At 57.2% G+C, this 14,809-nt stretch overlaps 1 protein-coding gene across 2 annotated transcripts in view; it reads left to right on the top strand.

Moving 5' to 3' along the window:
* The first annotated feature begins 757 nt into the window (after window positions 1-757).
* The window catches only part of PDE4A (phosphodiesterase 4A), a 38,692-nt gene continuing 24,640 nt past the window's right edge, over window positions 758-14,809 (top strand). Inside the window, exon 1 of one of the 2 annotated variants that reach the window (XM_028088904.2) lies at window positions 758-1,077. In XM_028088904.2, coding sequence (XP_027944705.1) covers window positions 758-1,077 — 320 coding nt within the window. Of the gene's footprint in view, window positions 1,078-11,213; window positions 11,532-14,809 lie in introns of those variants that run through there. The other variant, XM_028088905.2, reaches the window with a different exon arrangement.

Here is a 14,809-nt window from a genome sequence, read left to right as displayed (position 1 = left end):
CACAGACAACCCTCGGAAGGGGCCACGTGCACGCACATCCCGCGCTGGGCACACACCATCACCATCTTCCGACCCACCAAGAGGAGAATCCCCGAACGTCGCCGCTGCCGGCAGCAGAGACCGCGTCGGTGGCACCGGGACCACTCCCCACACGCGCCCCCCCGGCCAGGAGTAGCGGCGAGGACACGCCAGCATAGGGCTCCACCCCCGCCATGATGGACGGACTGACTGACACACCGGCAACCAGTCGGGTGTCTTCTTCCTGATCGGATTAACCGTTTAACTCCTTCTTTCCCGTGCACGCCGCGGCTAGGCAGGGCGCTCAGGAGACAGCCGAGTTCCGGCGCCCCCTCCCCTCCCGGAGCGGGGCTCTGCGTGGGCGGGGAGGGCCCCCCTCCTTGGGTGGCTGCCCCCCACTGGCCCGGACGGAGGAGGAGGAGGAGGGGGGCGGCGCTGACAGAGCGGCGGGCGGGGGGCGGGGAGGGGCGGGGGAGCCGGGGCTGGCGCGGAGCGGGGTGCCGAGCGCGGAGAGCGCTGCCGGGCGCGGAGCAGAGCGCCAGCCGCCGACAGAAAGCCGCGGCGCCCGGCCCGGGGGCGACCGGCCCGTAGCGCCCCCGGGTCTGTCCCCGGGGCGCCATGGCTCCACCGAGGCCAGGCGCACCCGCGGGGCCTCGGGCGCGTCGGCTAGCGCGCCGCTGAGCAGGGTGAAGCTTGGAGAGGCCGGGAACCCCCCGGGGCGCAGGAGGGGGCCGGCGCCATGGAGCCCCCGGCCGCCCCCTCGGAGAGGAGCCTGTCTCTGTCTCTGCCCGGGCCCCGGGAGGGCCAGGCCACCCTGAAGCCGCCCCCCCAGCACCTGTGGCGGCAGCCGCGGACCCCCATTCGTATCCAGCAGCGCGGCTACTCCGACAGCGCGGAGCGCGCAGAGCCCGAACGGTCCCCACACCGGCCCATAGAGCGCGCCGACGCCGTGGACACCGGCGACCGGCCCGGCCTGCGCACTTCCCGCATGTCCTGGCCCTCGTCCTTCCACGGTACCGGCACCGGCAGCGGCGGCGCGAGCGGAGGCAGCTGCAGGCGGTAAGACTCTGGGCGGCGGACGCGCGAGGAGCAGATAGGCGCGCAGAGAGGACGCAACTCGCCCCGCTGACCGCAGGCGGCGCTGCGCTGCGGGTGGAGTCCGAGTGACTGGCGGGGGTGTGGAGGGGAGGAGGAGTTCTGCTGTGGGGGCGTCCGGGACGCGACCCTGGTGGTGCCCCGTGCACGAGTACCCTTCCTACTGAAGCCGGTCCTGGGGTCGACTTCGGGGGAGTCATGCTGCGTGTAGTATTTACGACGTCTTGGTTGCGGGCTGCAGCTTTGGGAGTCTGTACCTTAGTTGATGACAGCGCAGGACAGTGGCTATAGGTTGGCTACTTGAAGGGACTTTCCTGGGGGCACTGTACTGGCAGCTAGATTCATTATGTTTGTGGACGACCTAGAGGGCACTGTAGGGGGCGCCTGCTGGGATCACAATGTTTCCTCCAGGCTGAGAGGCTCTCAGAGTCCCCTTAGGGGGTGGAGGACTGTATGGGGTGGGGGAGAGCATTCGGGGACTAGCCCTGAAGCAACTGGGGTCAGAAATCCAGAGGGAGCCTCTTGGGGGAGTACCGTGTTGGGGGCCTGTGTGCTGCATTGGAGCTCCCTCTCAGGGCAGGAGTGTTAGGGTTCAGTAGCTGACCAGAGGAAGGGTCCGTGCTCAGAGTGTGCACGGTCCCAGCACAGGGTAAAGGAGTCCCTGCCTCCCCGAGGGGACGGTGTTAGTGAGGGCAGGTGTTGGGCTGGCTCTGATGGCACCCTCTCACTGACCTGGGTCGGCTCCAGCTGTTGGGGTACAACTGGTGTGTCTGCCTTAGCTATATGCGCTGCCTGGGCTTCTGGGGACCTGAGACTATGACATGGGATTATGTGTGCTCCGGGGACAGTGACTGTGGCAGTGGAACCATATGTGCTCCTGAGACGGTGATTGTGACATCATGGCTGTGTGTGTGCTTCAGGATAGTGTGGTTGTGACAGACGGTGTGCTTCCAGGACAGTGACTGTGACCGTGTGACTTGTGTACTTAGGGGTCGCAGGAATTGTGGCAATATGACCATGTGAGCTCCCAGGACCATGACGATGTGACTGTGTGCTTCTGGGACGGCTGTTGTGACAGTGACTGCGTGTGCTCTTGAGGCACCGATTGTGACTGCACGCATTCCTGGGAGGCAGTGATGGTGGCCCTGGGACAGTGTGATCGCATCAGCGGGACTGTCCGAGCTCCCAGGGACACTGATTGAGACGCTGACATGCTCTCAGCTGCCTCTGTTCCCTGCATCCAGGAGTCGTCTGAGTTCTGGGGTGTGCTCGCATTTGCCTGTAGTGCTGTCCTCTAACCAGCTGGTGTTTTTAGTTACAATATCTGCTCTAGTGGTACTCGGGGGTCCGACTCTGTGACCGACAGCTTGGACTGTGTGTTTTGTCTGACCCCCCACGGGTGCCTCTCTGCTTGGGACATCGCTAAGATGGTCAGATTTGGGCCTCTCCCTCCTGGAGTTCCCAAGGGAGGCCCCTCTAGGCTGTGACCCTACAGTTCTAGCTCTTTCTGGGGCCTTCCAGCAGGCCCTACAACCCCTCCCCTCCCCGGACCACCCCCACCCACTCCCATTGGAGACATACCCAGCCCCAGCACCCCTGCCCCCAGGCAGGAAGCAAGTGTCATGGGCCCAGCACACACAGCCTGCTATTTCCCAAAGGGAACTGGAGAGAAGCTGAAGGAAAACAAAAGCTGGAGTCAACAGGAAATGCCAAGACCTGGGGCTGAAGGCCAAACTAGCTCAGGTCACTGTCCTGAGAGACCAGTGAAGGAGTGGGGTGCCGTTGGAACTGGGCCCTCTTCCTTTTTAAGACCCCAGGGACTCCCCCTACCCTGGTGTCTGGGGTGCTGACTCTCCGGGGACAGTGGCTGAGTGGTAATCATCATCATTATCTTGGTGGTATCCATCTCCTAATGGCTCACTCTCGGGCTCCGTGCCGGGGACTTTTCCACATGTGTTGTCTCCAGAGCCTCAGAAGGTGTTCCTGTTGGACAGACTGAGGCCCAGAGAAGCAAAGTCCCTCCTTTGTGCCCAAGCTCACACAAGTCAGGAAATGGCAAAGCTGAGATCGCAGCACCCCTCTGTCTGATGCCTGGGGTCCCGGCACAAGAGTCTTGCCCTCGCTGGGCCTCAGTTTCCCCATCTGTGAAGTGGGGCTCTTGGTACTGCTCTGTTGGGGGGGGTGTTTGAGAGTTCTGTGAGATTGGGGATGTGTGTAAAGGACTTAACACAGTGAGTGCTCAGGAGATAGTCACTCAGGGACCTGGACTCAGGAGAGGAGGTGGGGTTTGAGTAGACCCTGCTCCGCCAGGGTGGGAATTAAAAACAGGAACCTCAACCACATCCTGGCAGGGCTCAGGTTTCTGTTTCGCTGCAGGCCTGCATAGCCTCCAGTGGCTGTGGCCAGAGGGAAGGCATGGGTGCCAACGTCCTCCCCCCACCCTTAGGCAGAAGAAGGAAGGGGGAACTGAGAGACCTCTAGTGGGAACCTCGCTTCTTAGAATGGGCTTCCTGCCAACCTGTTTCTCCAGAAAGGGGGTTCTCTGAGTGCACGCAGGGCGTTCCAGTGCTACTCACGTTGCAGTTCATGCAGCCACCAAAAAGGGGATCCAGACAGCCCTAGACTTGAGTCACAGGAACCCCCAGAGAGAGGGCACTGCCCTCCGTCTGAGATGGCATCCACAACCCCCCTCCAGACCTGGGGATGTATGAGCCTGTGCTCCTGGCGCCCTGCGGGGCTGAGTCACGGCACCACCACGATCTGTCAAGAGGCAGATGGAGCTGGAGGAAGAGAACGACTCCAGCGGTAGTGGGGGCGGGGAGGGGGGCTTGCTTGAATTGGGGGCAGGGCCAACGTACCGACCCCTACCCCCCCACCCCGTGCCCCTCTGTACCTCCAAAATCCTCTCGCCGAGGGAGGCGCTGCCGGGGCCCCAGGAAGGGGTGGAGGCAGCTGGACTGGGGTCCCTCTCTGGCCCGTGGCCTCTGTCTCCACTTGGGTCCTCGCCTCCCCTCATCTCTGGCTCCCCTTTATCCCTGGCGGTGCCCTGGGAACCGGTCCCTCCGCGCGCCCCTCCCTTCGCGCGCCCTCTGCTGGGTGACGAGAAAGGCACAGGCGGAGTGTGCGTTCCAAGTCGGACCCGCCTGTGGGGCTCTAGTCCCCGAGCAGAGCAAAGTCGCCGCCGACGCTCGTGGCACCCCAGGTTATTATTTCATGCGTATCGAGCGCCTCGGAGAGTGGGCGCCAGGCCGGCCGACCGCAGGCTGCGGGTAAGGCCCTCGCCCTCCCCGGGCGGCACCAGGCGGCTCTCCCCGTCCAGCCGAGCGCAGTGGAGACGGCCGCCTGGCGGATGCAGAGGAACTTGGCGGAAAAGTTGCGGACGCGGAGTTCCCGGCTCATCTCGGCGCTTGCCCCTGCCCCTGCCCTTGCCCGGGTCCGGGCCTCCCAACACCAACCTGCCTGTTAACTCCCAGCGTCTTTGGCTCGCCATTCCTGCCGAGGAAACGGAGAGAAGTGACTTGCCCAAGGTCTCAAAGCGAGTTGGGGGTTAACACCCAGGTCTCCTGGACTCCAGATAGGTGGGTGAGAATCAGATTGTAGCCCTGCTCACTGACTCGCTGTGGGACCAGGAGCGCCCCCCCCCCCCATTCATGCCTCCGTGAGCCTCGGTGCTCTTACTACACCCACATGCATAAGATCTGCCCACCCCCAGGGCTGTGGGTAAGGCTCAGAGGGCTGACGTTGGGGCTGGGGCAGCCAGGAGCTGGTGTTTTGAGAACTGCACTTCTGCAAAGTGCATCTCTCTGACGTCTGCAGACAGAAGGGGGGTGTCCTCCAAACCACAGTCCTGGGCCCTGGCTGCCAGGACGCCACCCCCTGCTTCACCAGTCACAGATTGACTGCAGGCTCCTTGGAGTTGCAGGTGGGGCTTCAGGCCTGAGGGAATTGCAAACTGACGAGTGAGGACAGAGTTTCGGGGGGCATCTGAGCCCACTGTCTTCACTCCTGAGTAAGAGCTCAAATCCAGCCTTTGCCCTTGATCTGAGGAGAGGATCCACCCGACCGAGCCTCATTTTCCTCATCTGGAATGGGGCCATTCATGCCACACACAGTGAGCATCTTCAGGCTGTGGCAAAGAATGAGACAGAGCCCCCGTCCCTCTCGTCCTGGAGTTCTCAGGCTAGTGGATGAGGAAGAAATAGCAAGTAAAGGCATATGATAATTCCAGTTGGTGACACAGGGGACAGGAAGAGAAGAGGGGTCCTGGGGTCAGGGAAGGGCTCTCTGAGGAGGTGACATTTTAGTACAGACCTAAATGAAGTGACATTGGATGCTAAGTGAGCCTGACGAAGAAGGTGACAAGCAGAGGGAACAGCCGGTTCACAGGTCCTGGAGTAGAAGCATGTCTGTTATGTTAGAGGAAAAGTAGAGAGGCAAAGGTGGCAGGAGTGAACAAGAGAGGAGGGGAAGGAAATGAGGCAGGAAGGTGACAGGGCAGCTCATATAGAGCCTTACAGGCTATGGTCAGGGTTGGCTTTAGGCCTTAATTTGTCTCTGACTTTTTAGGAAGGGACAAAGGTCACTGAACTGGCAGGAGACTGAACCATGAAGGGCCTGTGTAAGCCTACTGGCTAAAATCCCAGTCTCTGGAGTCAGACAACTGGACTCATCATCCAGCTCTGCTCTTTCTAGTCTGGGTGACCCTGGCCACGTCACTTCTCCTTCCTGGGCCTCAGGTTTCCCCATCTCTGAAATGGGCCTATTCAGAACCCTATTTCCAAAGTCTGACCTGAAGAGTCAGCAAAACAAAGGAGGGAAGCCCGAGGGCAGGTAAATGAGAATGCTCTTCCTTTCTGTTTGTAGCTGGACCAAGGGGGTCCCAGTGGCCTGCGCAAAGGGTCTTAGTGGGTTGAGACCAGGAGTTTTCACCTGAGGGCGAGTCTGGCCTCCCGGGGGACATGTGGCAAAGGCTGGAGACATTTTAGTTTAATGACTGAGGAGGTGCTACTGGCTACTAGTAGACAGAGGATTATCTGGCCCTAAATGTCAACAGTGCCAAGATTGGGAAACCCTGCGTTCCCAACGAGGTGATCACCTCCGAGGGAGCAAACACTGGTTCTTGGGTGGATGTGTGAGGGGGGGAAAAAACACCAAAAAAACCTTACATTTATATGTAAAGCCCAAATATACACATAGTACATAAACAGATAACACAGGCATACCTCGCTTCATTACGCCTCACAAAAACTGCATTTTTTACAAATCGCCTCCGCGTTGAGCAAGTCCCTCAGCACCATTTTCCCAACAGCATTTGCTCACTTTGTTTCTGTGTGTCCCATTTTGGTAGTTCTGGCAACCTTTCAAGCGTTTTCGTTGTTTTTATTATTTTATTAGGGTCACGTGTGATCAACTTGATGTGACCAGTGTAATCATTTTGGGGCACCACAAACCGGGCCCCTATAAGTCGGCAAACGAAATCCACGAATGCTGTGTGTATGTTCTAACAGCTCCACCAACCAGTTTTTTCCCCCTTCTTTCCCTTTCCTTGTGCCTCCCTATGCCCTAAGAATGATTTTTTTTAAGATTTTATTTATTTATTTATTTGAGAGAGAGAATGAGAGAGAGAGAGAGAGAGAGAGAGAGAGCATGAGAGGGGGGATGGTCAGAGGGAGAAGCAGACTCCCCGCTGAGCAGGGAGCCCGATGTGGGACTGGATCCCGGGACTCCAGGATCATGACCTGAGCCGAAGGCAGTCGCTTAACCAACTGAGCCACCCAGGCGCCCCTGCCCTAAGAATGATTAAACTTAATGAGGAAGGCATGTTGGAAGCTGAGACAGGCTGAAAGCTAGGCCTCTTGGACCAGTGAGCCAAGTTGTGAAGGCAAAGGAGCAGCCTTGAAGGAAATTAAAGGTGCCACTCCAGCGAACACAGGAGTGATAAGAAAGCAAAATGGCATTTTTGCTGATTTGGAGAAAGTTTGGTCTGGATAGAAGATCAAACCAGCCACAACACTCCCTTAAGCCAAAGCCTCATCCAGAGCGAGGCCCTCACTGTCTTCAGTTCTGTAGAGGCTGAGGGTGGTGAGGAAGCTACAGGAGCCAAGTCTGAAGCTAGCGGAGGTTGGTTCATGGGGTTTAAGGAAAGGAGACGTCTCTATTACATAAAAGTGCAAGGCGCTGATATAGAAGCTGCAGCAAGTTATCCAGAAGCTCGAGCTAAGATGATTAATGAAGGTGGCCACACTAAACACATTTTCAGTGTAGACAAAGCAGCCTTCTGTTGGAAGATGCCATCCAGGACTTTCATAGCTAGAGAGGAGAAGTCAGTGCCTGGCTTCAAAGGACAGGCTGCATCTCTCTTGTTAGGAGCCAGTGCAGTTGGTGACTTTAAGTTAAAGCCATTGCTCATTTGTCATCGTGAAAATCCTAGGGCCCTTAAGAATTAGGCTACACCTAGTCGGTCTGCTCTGTAAACAGAACAACAAAGCCTGGGTGACAGCACATCGGTTTATAACATGGTTTACTGAATATTTTAAACCCACTGTTGAGACCTGCTGCTCAAAAAAAAAAAAAAGGATTCCTTTCAAAATATGACTGTTCATTGTCAATGCGCCTGGCCACTGATGATCTCAGATGGAGACGTACAATGAGATTAATGTTTTCATGCCTGCTGACACCACGTCTATTCTTTTTTTTTTTTAATTGTTTATTTTTTTAAAGATTTATTTATTTATTTTGAGAGAGTGAGAATGAGAGAGAGAGAGCACATGAGAGGGGGGAGGGCCAGAAGGAGAAGCAGGTTCCTCGCTGAGCAGGAAGCCCGATGTGGGACTCGATCCCGGGACTCCAGGATCATGACCTAGAGCCGAAGGCAGTCGCTTAACCAACTGAGCCACCCAGGCGCCCCGACACCACGTCTATTCTGCAGGCAACGGATTAAGGAGTCATTTTTACTATCAAGTCTTATTATTTGAGAAATACATTTCGTGAAGCCATAGCTGCCACAGACCCTGACTCCTCTGATGGATCCAGGCAAAAGAAATTGAAAACCTTCGGGAAAGGACTCACCATCCTCGATGCCATTCTGAACATTCTGACTCATGGGAAGGGGTCAAAATGTGAGCAGGAACAGGAGTTTGGGAGAAGTGAAGTGGCTGTGAAGATTGTTGAAATGACAAGGCTTTAGAATAGGACATAAAGTTAGATGATAAAGCAGCAGCAGGGGTTGAGAGGATTGACTTCCATTTTGAAAGAAGTTCTACCGGGGCACCTGGGTGGCTCAGTCAGTTAAGTGGCTGCCTTCGGCTCAGGTCATGATCCTGGGGTCTTGGGATCAAGCCCCACATCCGGCTCTCTGCTCGGCAGAGAGCCTACTTCTCCTCCATCTGCCTGCCACTCTGCCTACTTGTGCTCTCTCTCTCTCTCTCTCTGTCAAATAAATAAATAAAATCTTAAAAAAAAAAAGACGAAAGAAGTTCTACCCTGGGTAAAATGCTCCAGAGAAACTGCTCCTAAGGGAAGACCCAATCCATGTGGCAAACTTCACTGTTTTCTTATTTTAAGAAGTCCCCACAACCACCCCGATCGGTCAGCAGCCATCAACATCGAGGCAAGACCCTGCACCAGCAAAGATTATGACTCGCTGAAAGCTCAGATGGTGGTCAGCATTTTTTTTTTTAGCAATAAAGCGTTTTTAAATTAAGGTACGTACACTTTTTTAGACATAATGCTATTGCACACTTAATAGACTACGGTGTCATGTAAACATGGCTTTTACGTGCCCTGGGAAACCACAAAATTCATTTGGCTCCCTTTGTTGGGATGTTGCCTTTATTGCAATGGTCTGGAATGGAACCTGCAGTATCTCTGAGGTATGCCTGTTTATAAGCAGGCTATTCCTCTGGGCGGGGAGGGGATAATGAAATAAAGGGTGGCAAACACTGGTATAGAGCCTGGCTCAGACACTCACTGGCTGTGTGACCTTGAGCATGTTGTTTCTCGCCGAGTCAGTTTTCCCATCTGTAAAATAGGGACAACAGTATATCACTTTGCAGGTCTTTTGTGAGAATTAAAAGAGATCAGAGATAGAGGTGCTGAATGTCCAGGTTAGCTATCATCGTCATCATCTTCTTCATCATCATCTGTATTCTCTGGCTAGTATAGTGGCTTGCATATTATAAGCTCTTCAAAATAGGTTTTGTCAGATAATCATAGCTAATATTCAGTGAGTGCTTTGCTGTGTCCAAACGCTTTTCCAAGCCTTTTTTTTTTTATTTTACATGTCCATCCATGAGATGCATAGTATTATTATGTCAATTTTACAGGTGGGAAAACTGAGGCTCGATGAAATGAAGTGACTGGCCCAAAGTCAAATGACTAAGAAGTGCTGGAGGCCAGACTTAAGCCTAGGCCAGCCGATTCGGGGGCCCATGACAACGGAGCCAACAGGTAGAGAGAGAAAGGTATTTACAGAGGCAGGGCCCTAAAATAGAGATTCACTCCATTTTTCTTATTTATTTATTTATTTATATATATATTTTTTAAATTTTTATTTATTTGACAGAGAGAGAGATGGCAAGAGAGGGAACACAAGCAGGGGGAGAGGGAGAGGGAGAAGCAGGCTTCCCGTGGAGCAGGGAGCCTGATGTGGGGCTCGATCCCAGGACCCTGGGATCATGACCTGAGCTGAAGGCAGACACTTAACAACTGAGCCACCCAGGTGCCCCATTTTTCTTATTTAAAACAAGCTTCTCCCACTTCCTAACCCCAAACAGCCACAGACAGTTTGGAGTAGTCTCTGGAATTATAACCAGCTGGCTAAATTTGTTCTAGAATCTTCACCTCCTCAGTCTCCCATTCTTCATCTGTGAAAGGGGATCATGTACCCCCCACAGAGTCACAGTGGCTGGGCATGCAGAGTCTCCAGAAAGTCCCTATCTGCTTTTACTGCTCTGCCCAGGGGAGGTCAGCTTCTTGGGGCCACCTCATGAGCTGTGGAGGGCCCCAATTCTAAGATACCTCAGAGATTCTAAGGAGTGGGGGAATCTTAGTGTGTAGGGGCTGTGAGCACACTCAGTGTCTAGGGGTATCTCAGAGTTATAAGGCATGTCTCAGAAGCTGTGAGGGGGCATTCTGGAGGTGTCCCCAAAAATTGTGGGTTCATCTTGGTTTTGGAAGGTAGCCTAGGGTTATAGGACTGTCTTAGGAACTGTGGAGGAATCTAGTTTTGTCCCTGGGGTCCGTGGGGCACCCTAAGATTTGGGGGGCAGCTACATATTTATGGGAACACCCCTGAGTCTGAAGACACCCCCAAGGTTATTTTGGTGTCTCTGAACTTGTGGGGGCATCTAAGCGATGCTGTGGAGCCACTCGGGGGTTGGGGGACATCTGAGGGACTGTGAAAGCATTCTTAGGATCTGTGATGGGTCCTAGAATTTGGGGGTGCCCTCATGCAGTCTGTAGGAATATTCTGTGGCTGTGGGAAATTCTAGGGGTGCTCTGGGGGTCTCTGCCTGACTCAGGGGTGGTGGGGATGCTCTAGGAGACTTGGGGGACATCTGAGGAAACCTGGTGATGGTCCTGGAATCTGAAGGAGTTTCATTTGCGGGTGCATCCTGAGAGTCTTGGGGTGCCCCTGGGGTTTGTGGGAATATATCAATAACAACGAGGACACCAGTAGGGGACATTTGGGAAGCTAAGGGATTGTCCCAGAGTCTGTGGGGCCTCTCAGAGCACCTCTGGCTTTTGGGGGGAACTCTGGGATTTGGGGGCACCTCTGGGTTCTGTGGGGACACCTCAGGGATAGTTGGGACACTCCGTGGAATTGTGGGGACATCTGAGGGACTTTGGGGACGCCACAGCGGTTTGTGAGAGCACCCCAGGGATTTGGGGAGCACTCCAGATGTTTGTAGAGACGCTTCCGGCGATTGTAAGGACCTCTAGGGGACTGCGGGTGCCCCTGCGGTCTGAGGGGCGTCCCGCCGCAGCCGCGTGGGCGCCCCGGGCCCGCTCCGCCCCCGGGGCGGCCCCAGAGCGAAGCCGGAAGGGCCGAGGCGGCCGCGCGGGGTGGGGCCCGTGGGCCCCAGGGCTGGGCGGCCGGCCTGCGTGGGCTGCGCGGGGCGGGCGGGCGGCTCTGCTCCCCAGCGCCCACCGAGGCGGGGCCGCCCCGCGCCCCCTGTGGTTATGGCGCGGCCACGAGGCCTGGGCCGCATCCCCGAACTGCATCTGGCGGCCTTCCCGGCGGTGGCGGCTGCCGAGGACGAGGCGTTCCTGCCTGAACCACCGCTCCCGCGCGCAGCCCGCCGCCCACGGTCGCCACCCTCCTCGCCGGTCTTCTTCGCTATCCCGTCCCCAACTTTCCGCAGGCGTCTTCGGCTTCTCCGCAGCTTCCAGGATTTTGGCCGCCAGGCGTGGGCTGGGTAAGTGCGCCCAGCGGCGGTGGGTTCGAATGTCCCCTGACCACCTGGCGCGGGCCGGGTCTGGGGTTCCTAGCTGGCTCTCCCCAGCCTAACTGCCCCACTTCTGTCACAGGGCAGCGATAAAAATCATCCCTGCCCTCTAGGGTTGCTGTGGAGATACCTGATAGGACATGCAGTAGGCACTCAATAAACGTTGTTCCTCCCACTTCCTGTGCAGACCTGAGGCTGCAGTCAGGCTTTGGAGGAGTGAGGCCAGCCTGCCATCCAGGGTGCTCTGGGGACGTGTGTTCAGTTCTGCTAGCCTCAGTCTAAAGGCCTGTGGAATGGGGCCAGTGCTGCCATCTGCGGGTTGCCTTGCCAGGAGGCACCGTGATATTACCGGGTGCATCGGGCACGGAGGGCAAATGGACTTTCTCTTCCTGGCCAGACCCGGGGTGGGATGCGGGGGCTAGAAGCTTGCGGGTGAGGAGCCTGGAGACCACATCCGGTCTGGCTTCCCAGTGTCCGTTTATCTTGGAAACGGTGGTTGACAGCCCGGAGGTGGGAGCGGGCTGGCTCTGGGGTCTTGCAGAACCAGGAGAGGGTCGTCTGCCTACCCCTTTAACCCCTACTCTCCGCACGCACTTATTTGGAACCTGAGTCCAGAGACATACTGGGAGAGGACACTGCGGGGACAGGCTCAGCATCTGGACCCGGGGAAGAGATCTGGGAGGGGAGAGAAGAGGAGGAGGGGTCGGGAGCCCCGCGTGGAGTCGGGGACGGGGTATGTTTGTGGGAAATCAGTGCCTCTCTCCGAGTTTCTCTCTGTGTCTCTGTCTCCACTTCTGTCTTTCCTGTCCCTGCTCCACCCCCTTCTCCGCATCCGTCGTCCCTCCCCGGGGTTTTTGTCACCGGCCCCGCACTCCACGGGCGCGGGCGAGTCTCTTTCCCCCAGGGGCGCACGGCGTTCAGAGGGCTCCAGCCGGCCCAGCTCGGCGTCAGAGTGGGGAGGGGGGAAGGCGGGGCCAGAGGCAAGGCGTGGCAGAGGGTGGGGGGGCCCGGGGCCAGAGCCCGGGAATCCGGAGCCTGGGCACCCCTGCCCCCAGGCCCGGAGGGAGGGGGGCAGGCGGGAAGTGTGCTCAGAGTTCCGCAGGAGGAGGCCCGTGCAGAGCCCTCCCTGGTGCTGGGGACACAGAGACGCCTGAACGCCCAGGGCCGTCCCTGGGGGGGTCACCGGGAGGGCGGGTGTGGAGGCGGCGCCGGAGGTGGCCACAGACACCTCGGGCCTGAGAGCAGTGCTCGCCGCACCACCGTGCCGCTGTCCCCATGCTCGCCCCGACGGTGCTTGGCACCCATGCGCTCTGGGACAGCACCCCGGGCAAGGCCCCGGCCCCCTGACCTGACACTGCCCCCCGCGGGCCTTGAGTCCCTGGTCCACTTCTCCTTCAGCGACGAGGACACCCGTTGGCACCCTCCAGGCAGATCTGTCAGGTGGGTGGCGGGCGGCCAATTTCCTCTTTTACCATCAAGGGCTCTGGCTGGGGGGGAGAGGGTGCCCAGTCTGCCTTGGGGAGTCCCCAAAGTGGCTTCTAGGGTCTGCCTGGAGCCCCACCCACTTTCCTGGCTCTAAAATTCTTGGTGTTGCTAAGAGCTTCCTGCAGGTGACAGCCCTCCAGCGGAGTGTTCAGTCCTGCCCCCTTCCTATTTAAGATGGGATCCCTTCACCCTCTTTGTGCCCCTAAACCTGGGTTTCTGGCACTCATCCTGGCAGCAAATACGGGTGTCCAGCGTCACCTGGGCTCCACTCCCAGGCCACCGGCCTGGAGCCAGGTCCCTCTGGCCCTACTCTGCTCAGTGCCTCCAGTCTTCCCCACCCCCTCCTTGCTGGGGCTGCCAGGCTGAAAACCAAGCTGGGGTGGAGGAGGGAGGTTGGCTCCTGCTGGAACTCCTGGAGGTTATTTAGAATCAGCTGGACAGTGCTGGGGCAGAGAAGTTCTCAGCAGTCTCGGGGTACTCCAGCGTTGGTCTTGCTTCTCTCCACCAACCCCTTCCGACACCTGGACACACACAGACACGCCCACACACAGGGTATTTGGGGTCACCTAGTGTTTACTGTGCAAGGCATGGGTCTCTAGCTGGTGGGGACACAGAGAGACTCTCACGGTTGACCCGTGGGTGCAGTGACACACAAACCACAGAAACCCTGTTCTCACACAGTATGGTGCACCACACTGCCTGCAGGAGCACTCTCACCATGGCACATCCCCATGCCCGATTCCCACCTGTGCCTAGGCACACACAGGAACACACCTCATCCCCACGGAGGACTCAGGCACAGTCGCAGCCTAGGTGAGGCACCCAGGTGCACTCTTCCAAGGTCACACAGGTTCATAGGCATAGATATTGACACACAGATGCATGCAGGCACCCATGAGCACCCAGACCGCACTGACACACTCGGATGTACAAATCCACACGGAGGCCTCTGTACACCCCGGGACCCCTGAGCACACGTACACTGTGACTCACAGAGACACAGACCCTCTGTGCACACCCAGCCCTTACAAACAGCCGTGTCACCTGGCACCACGCGCCTGCCTGGCAGACACACACCAGCGCCCGCCCTCGACCTCTGTGTGACCTTCACAAAGCAAATGCCAGGCCTTTCCATAAAGGCTGCCTGGCACCTCCTACGAGGGAGTCGGGTGGAGTGGGGCAGGGAGCCCAGGGAGATGCCAGGCCTGCCCGGGGGAGAGACAGACTCCTGGTGATTTAGCGTACAGGTTTGTAGTCTGGCTGCCCAGGTTGAAATCCTGCTTCTACTACCAGCCAAGTTGTTCGTCCTGTCTGTACCTCAGTTTACTTCTCTTGAAAAAGGGGCATTAGTACGTGTCCAGACACAGCGCAGTGCCGAGCATGTGGCATCTAACAGCAGTTGACTGCTTTCATTGTTACGATTTTTACCAACTGGGACATGTCTCCTTTCCCTTCTGCTCCCCTTCCGGCTTGTTTGTTGCCCGACGGCCCCTCGCAGCAGAACGCCCTGAAGCCTTGATCGGCTCCTGGGCTGCGCCGTCCTCCAGAAGCCCAATTCGATGCTTGGGGAGCCCATGTGGGCAGGCCAAGGGGCCCTGGAGGGGTGAAGGCAGGTGGCAGCTTCGCCTGAGGATGCCACCGAGTGGTCAGCCTGTCTGAAGGGGAGTCTTGAGCAGGTTATTTCCCTTATGATGGAGTGTTTGAGCTTGTGGCTGTGATGTTAAGGCCTGTTGGCTGCCCTTGACTCCGCTTTATGGCCTTGG

Source organism: Eumetopias jubatus, unplaced genomic scaffold (genome assembly GCF_037043125.1).
Source record: "Eumetopias jubatus isolate StellerSeaLion01/CBP00866 unplaced genomic scaffold, mEumJub1_p1.0 scaffold_1, whole genome shotgun sequence".
Classification (NCBI taxonomy): Eukaryota; Metazoa; Chordata; class Mammalia; order Carnivora; family Otariidae; genus Eumetopias; species Eumetopias jubatus.
Note: the sequence above shows the minus strand (reverse complement) of the source record. Positions and strands in the feature narration are given on the sequence as shown.